This window comes from Pongo pygmaeus, chromosome 8, assembly GCF_028885625.2.
Source record: "Pongo pygmaeus isolate AG05252 chromosome 8, NHGRI_mPonPyg2-v2.0_pri, whole genome shotgun sequence".
Classification (NCBI taxonomy): domain Eukaryota; kingdom Metazoa; phylum Chordata; class Mammalia; order Primates; family Hominidae; genus Pongo; species Pongo pygmaeus.
Window position 1 is genome coordinate 67,113,215 of NC_072381.2, and position 6,119 is coordinate 67,119,333.

Consider the following 6,119-nt stretch of genomic DNA (forward strand, 5'->3'; position numbering starts at 1 on the left):
TGCCATGCAAGAGACAAGAAATGAGTAGCAAAAAGGCGAGGGAGGTGGAAGAATTAAATTTTGCGTGATCAGCAAGGTTTCAAACAATCGCTGGCCAACTGAAGTGGGTGCCACGTCTATAAGTCATTCTGTTTTATAGACCATTAGGATCTCCAGAGAGAACCTGCATGGAGACCACTGCTTTTTGTTGAAATTAAAATGTCAGAGAAAAAGAAATAGAACAAAACAGAGAATCTGCAATTAATTACCAGGCCATAAAAATTCAATAATCAGGAAGCAGAGCGGCCGCCGGCCCAGAGGTATCAGAGCCAGCGTAACAAGAATGGAATACATTAATCTTTTCAAATTAGTTTTTTAATCTGACGGGGATATATGGTGACATGCCTCCCCTCCCCACCCGCTCCCCCTCAACCTCCACCGCTCCGGCCTAAAGCCAGGCTGTAGGAGGGAGTTTCAGTGTGAGCTGGGGGCCTGCTGCAACCTGGACCCCCGGGCTGAAGGGAGAGGGCCGTCCGCGGCCCCACCTGAGCGCAGGGCCCTCAGGCCAGCTCGAGCTGGGCCCTCGTCCCAGCAGAGGAGCCAGGAAGGCCTGTTCCCCACTGGGTCCCAGGGTACAAGGGAGTGGTGGGCGCGTTTCCTCTGTTGGCTGCGGGGTCTGGGCGGTGGTCTCTGAGCTTTCCTGCTCTGGAAAATGGGAACAAGATCACAGCCGCCCCCGGATCCTGGACGCATTGTACCTGGTGCCCGGCAGGTCCTCAATAAAGGGGCCCTGATGTTACTATTTTTACTCCTGGCAGCAAGGAGTGCCGGGCAGCACTCAACAAGCCGGCCTCTGGGCCTCGCTCAGGCTGAGCCCCCACCTGGGATGCCCCCCAGTGGAGTTCAATGCCTAGTCAGCGTTGATAAAATGGACTCTTGGCCGGGTGTCGTAGCTCACGCCTGTAATCCCAGCACTTTGGGAGGCCGAGGCGGGCGGATCACATGGTCAGGTGTTCGAGACCAGCCTGGCCAATATGGTGAAACCCCGTCTCTACTAAAAGTACAAAAATTAGCCAGGCATGGTGGCGGGCGCTTGTAGTCCCAGCTACTCAGGAGGCTGAGGCAGGAGAATCGCTTGAACCCGGGAGGCGGAGGTTGCAGTGAGTCGAGATCGCACCACTGGGCTCCAGCCTGGGCGACAGAGCAAGACTCCGTCTCATAAAAAAAAAAAAAAAAAAAAAAGACTCTTACAGTCTCCACCCCAGGGGACATCTGCAGAGCAGCAGGAAGATAACCGTCTGCCCTTCAGACTTTGACTCCTTTTAAAGGTAACATGACAGCTCACTAAGTGCCAGGCCCCGTGTAAGTCCTCTGCCTGGATTTTCTCATTTGGTCCCCTGGGAGGTTGGGACTATTCATAACCCCATTTCACAGAGGCAGAAGTCGTGAAGCTTAGGCTACCCGCCAGCTGTGCATGACCTGCATCTCTGAAACCAGCTTCACTAAGAATACCAACCAGAGGCCAGGCACGGGGGCTCACGCCTGTAATCCCCACACTTTGGGAGGCTGAGGCAGGAGGATCACTTAAAGCCAGGAGTTCAAGACCAGCCTGGACAACATAGTAAGACCCCTTCTCTTTAAAAAAAAAAATTTTTTTTTTTTTTTTTTTTTAATTAGCCGGGCACAATGGTGACCGCCTGTGGTCCCAGCTACTTGGGAGGCTGGGGCAAGAGGACTGCTGAGCCTGGGAGCTCGATGCTGCAGTAAGCGGTAATCTTGCCACTGCACTTCAGCCTTGCCAGAGACCTTGCCAAAAAACAAAAAAAAAAAGAACACCAAGGCCAGGCACGATGGCTCAGGCCTGTAATCCCAGCACTTTGGAAGGACGGGGCAAACGGATCACTTGAGGCCAGGAGTCCGAGACCAGCCTGGCCAAAATAGCAAAACCCGTCTCTACAAAAAATACAAAAATTAGTTGGGTGTTGGGGTGCGTGCCTGTAGTCCCAGCTACTCCAGAGTCTGAAGCAGGAGAATCGCTTGAATCGGGAGGTGGAGGTTGCAGTGAGACCAGATTGTGCCACTGCACTCCAGCCTAGGTGACAGAGCGAGACTCAGTCTCAAAAAACAAAAAAAAAAGGACAGCGTCTTTCACCTCCTCCGGAGTTTGGCGCATGGTAGGGGTTCAGTCAGCGCTCTCTGGACAGTGTTTCAGCAGAACAACCTTGCAAGGGAGCTTCACCGGCTTTCTCCCCAAGATGTCTTCATTCCAACCTACGAACATAACAGCGGCTGCCACTTATGTATTGTGCTACTGTGTGCGAAGCTGTGGGATCTGGTGCCTCTTATGGTAAGATTGTGGGCCTCATTTTACAGGAAGGAAACTGAGGCTCAGAGAGACTGGCAGGCCCAAGATCAGACACTCGTATCCATCTGGCCCCCAAAGGCAGGATTTTAACAGCTAAGAATATGGTCTCAGTTCCACAGGCCCACCCCAGGGCTCCTGAACCCCAACTCGAGGCTGCATGCCCTCAAACCAGTTCCCTCACTCCTTCAGCCTGATGCTTTGGGGTATCTTGCCCAGGAGGCCTTCCCCCTTTAATCTGTATCTCTTGTACTTGTGACTATCTTGTAACTTACACTGGCGCCCTCCATACACAATCCACATATGCCCCCAAGGGGCCTCAGAATAAATGGTGGCGAGGAGAAAAAAGCATTGGCATGAGGGGAATGGACGCAGGCACCTGGACTGCGGGTACAGGCGGGAAAATTCAGATCTAAGCGCTTGGCCTGCTCCCCGCAGGGGCGCAGTTCCCGGCGCGGCCACCAGATCGCGCCCGGCTCTCTCGGGCGGGGCTTGCAGTAAGGCTGTGTAGCCGCCAGATGATGCCCGAGACCGCGGCTCCGCAGGCAGTGCCCCGACAAGGAGGAGCCCGGCGAGCCCGCGAGTCCAAGACCCGTCCCAGGAGCTCCAGCGCACGTAACCTGCCACTGCCTCCTGCCGCCTCCTGCCCGCGCCATGACCCAGCCGGTGCCCCGGCTCTCCGTGCCCGCCGCGCTGGCCCTGGGCTCAGCCGCGCTGGGCGCCGCCTTCGCCACTGGCCTCTTCCTGGGTGAGCAGGACCTGGTCCCGGCGGGCGGGTGGGCGGGCGCAGAGGAGGACGCGGCGTGGCTCAGGTTAACCCCTGTGGCCGCAGAGCCCCGGACCCTGACCCAACACCCTCTCCCCGGCAGGGAGGCGGTACCCCCCATGGCGAGGCCGGCGAGAGCAGTGCCTGCTTCCCCCCGAGGACAGCCCCCTGTGGCAGTATCTTCTGAGCCGCTCCATGCGGGAGCACCCGGCGCTGCGAAGCCTGAGGCTGGTCAGCAGGGCGCGGGACGGAAACGGGCGTCCCTCTCGACCCCTGCGGGTCCCACGTGGCTGTGTGACCTTGGGCTGGGCGGTGGCCCTCCCTAGGCTTCCGGCTTCCCTTGGTCGGATGCGGCGGGCGTTCCTGAAGGGCCCGTCCCCCAGGCCACGCCCATAACCGCGCCCCTAGGGGCTTGGGACCCCCAGGGCGAAGGTGGGTGACCGGCAAGGCTGGTGCCACCCTCTCCTTTCACGCAGCTGACCCTGGAGCAGCCGCAGGGGGATTCCATGATGACCTGCGAGCAGGCCCAGCTCTTGGCCAACCTGGCGCGGCTCATCCAGGCCAAGAAGGCGCTGGACCTGGGTAGGGGCACGCGGCCGGGATCCCGGAGGGCCGAAGTTTCCGGGCCGACCCCCACTCTGGACTGAGCCGGTCTTTGTCCTGGTCCCAGGCACCTTCACGGGCTACTCCGCCCTGGCCCTGGCCCTGGCGCTGCCCGCGGACGGGCGCGTGGTGACCTGCGAGGTGGACGCGCAGCCCCCAGAGCTGGGACGGCCCCTGTGGAGGCAGGTGAGCGCCTGCGCCTAGCTCTGCAGCCCCAGGCGGGGGCGCAACGGCTGACCCACTCCCTCCGCAGGCCGAGGCGGAGCACAAGATCGACCTCCGGCTGAAGCCCGCCCTGGAGACCCTGGGTGAGCACCGAAGCGGGAAGGGCTTTGTGGCCATTGCAAACGAGGCCGCTGTGTGGCCGAGCTGTGACTGGGCCTGCCGAGCGGGTTAAGGGCAGGGCCGGCTGTCACAGCGCCCGGGCCAGCCTGGGAGGGGCCTCAGGGCCGCCGGGGCCGCGGACTCAGCCGCACCTGCCCTCCCTCCACCCGCAAGACGAGCTGCTGGCGGCGGGCGAGGCCGGCACCTTCGACGTGGCCGTGGTGGATGCGGACAAGGAGAACTGCGCCGCCTACTACGAGCGCTGCCTGCAGCTGCTGCGACCCGGAGGCATCCTCGCCGTCCTCAGAGTAAGGGATCCACTGCGGGGGAGGAGAAAGCACCCTCTCGGGCCGGGTCCCCATCTTTTCTCTTGACTCCTCTTATACTCCAAAGCCCTACCCAGTCCAGTCACGTAGGCTCCACCCCCTGCTGGGCTCCGGCCCCGGTACCCAGGCTTTCCTCGGCTTTGGTTCTCAGTCTCCGGCTCTGCTCACCCCCCGCCCGGGCACCTCCCTCCGAGGCCCCGCCTCCCGTCTGGGCCCCTGCCTCCAAGACCCCGCCTCCCGCCCGGGCACCTCCCTCCGAGGTCCCGCCTTCCGCCCGAGCACCTCCCCCCGAAGCCCCGCCTCCCACGGCCCGGTTGGCCCCGCCCCCCCGCAGGTCCTGTGGCGCGGGAAGGTGCTGCAACCTCCGAAAGGGGACGTGGCGGCCGAGTGTGTGCGAAACCTAAACGAACGCATCCGGCGGGACGTCAGGGTCTACATCAGCCTCCTGCCCCTGGGCGATGGCCTCACCTTGGCCTTCAAGATCTAGGGCTGGCCCCTAGTGAGTGGTCTCGAGGGAGGGTTGCCTGGGAACCCCAGGAATTGACCCTGAGTTTTAAATTCGAAAATAAAGTGGGGCTGGGACACACGACCTCCTGAGCCTCCGTGTGTGGCGCTGGATGGGGAAGGGAGGGAAGGCCCAGCACAGACAGCTCTTACCTTCAGTGAAAAGGGCCTTGAGGTTCGTCCCCTCCCTGGCGCCAGGTCTGTGGCCCTACTGCAGAAACCTCCAGCTGGCAGGAGGCAGGTTATAAAGTTTTAACTGGCCTGGCCACGTGTAATGGCCAGAGACCCCAGCACCTCGGGCTTTTCTGCCTCCTACATCTTTCCCTCATGGCAGGCGAAGCTCTGGTTCCGAGCAGCTGGGACTGGTGGAGGGCCACGTCTGGTGTCTGACAACAGGAAAGAGGATTGCAGGGGACCACGGGTGTCACTTGTGTGATTTTGTAGGTGATGCCAGTTCTGCTGGCGGCTTGCTCATGTCTTCACAGCACAGTCAGCTCCCGAGCCTCACCTCTCCAGTGGAGGCCCTGGTCGGGGAACATCACCTCTGAGAGCCAGGCCAGTTGGCCTGGATCTGAGGACCTCGGGGTTGACTTGAGTATCCTGCCGTCTCCTTGAAATTCTGAAGGAAAGTGAGGGGGATCACTGGCCAGGGAGGCGTGAAGCAGACAAGCCTATAGGGACAGCAGTTGTTACTACACTCCCTAGAGAATGAAGAGAACTTCAGGCTTTCCTGAACCATCTGCCTATGAGGGGAGGTGGAGAAGGAACCAGGCCTCATGGAGCACCTTCGACCCAGGTGCTCTGCTTCTCATTTAAATCTCCCCAACCTCACAGATCTTATCTCCACTGACACTGCCTCAGGCATAAGTGGCATTAGCCTGGAATTTAAGCAGCCTTTACCACTACCTGGTAAGCCTCCGTGGTGGGAAGTGTCCCTGGAAACTGCTGGAAGCAGGCCTAAAAGAGCCACATGAGGCTAGGCGCAGTGGCTAACGCCTGTAATCCCAGCTACTCAGGAGGCTGAGGCAGAATTGCTTGAACCCCGGAGACAGAGGTTGCAGTGAGCCGAGACTGCACCACTGCACTCCAGCCTGAGCAACGGAGCAAGACTCATCTCAAAAAAAAAAAAAAAAGCCACATGTGCTCACAGCTCCTGGGACAAACTTTGCATTTTGGACACTACGCAAGACCATGGCTGGAAACCTACCCTTTTCTAACTCATAAAAGCATATTAGGATGCACGTGGGTGAATAGG

At 59.6% G+C, this 6,119-nt stretch overlaps 1 protein-coding gene across 1 annotated transcript; it reads left to right on the plus strand.

Moving 5' to 3' along the window:
* The first annotated feature begins 2,815 nt into the window (after window positions 1–2,815).
* COMTD1 (catechol-O-methyltransferase domain containing 1) lies at window positions 2,816–4,949 on the plus strand. The gene is made up of 7 exons (XM_054503643.2): window positions 2,816–3,089; window positions 3,211–3,338; window positions 3,584–3,689; window positions 3,778–3,896; window positions 3,964–4,018; window positions 4,209–4,342; window positions 4,695–4,949. Exons 1-7 carry the CDS (start codon window positions 2,996–2,998, stop codon window positions 4,845–4,847), a joined length of 789 nt encoding a protein of 262 aa, XP_054359618.1. The 5' UTR covers window positions 2,816–2,995; the 3' UTR covers window positions 4,848–4,949.
* The last annotated feature ends 1,170 nt before the right edge of the window (window positions 4,950–6,119 follow it).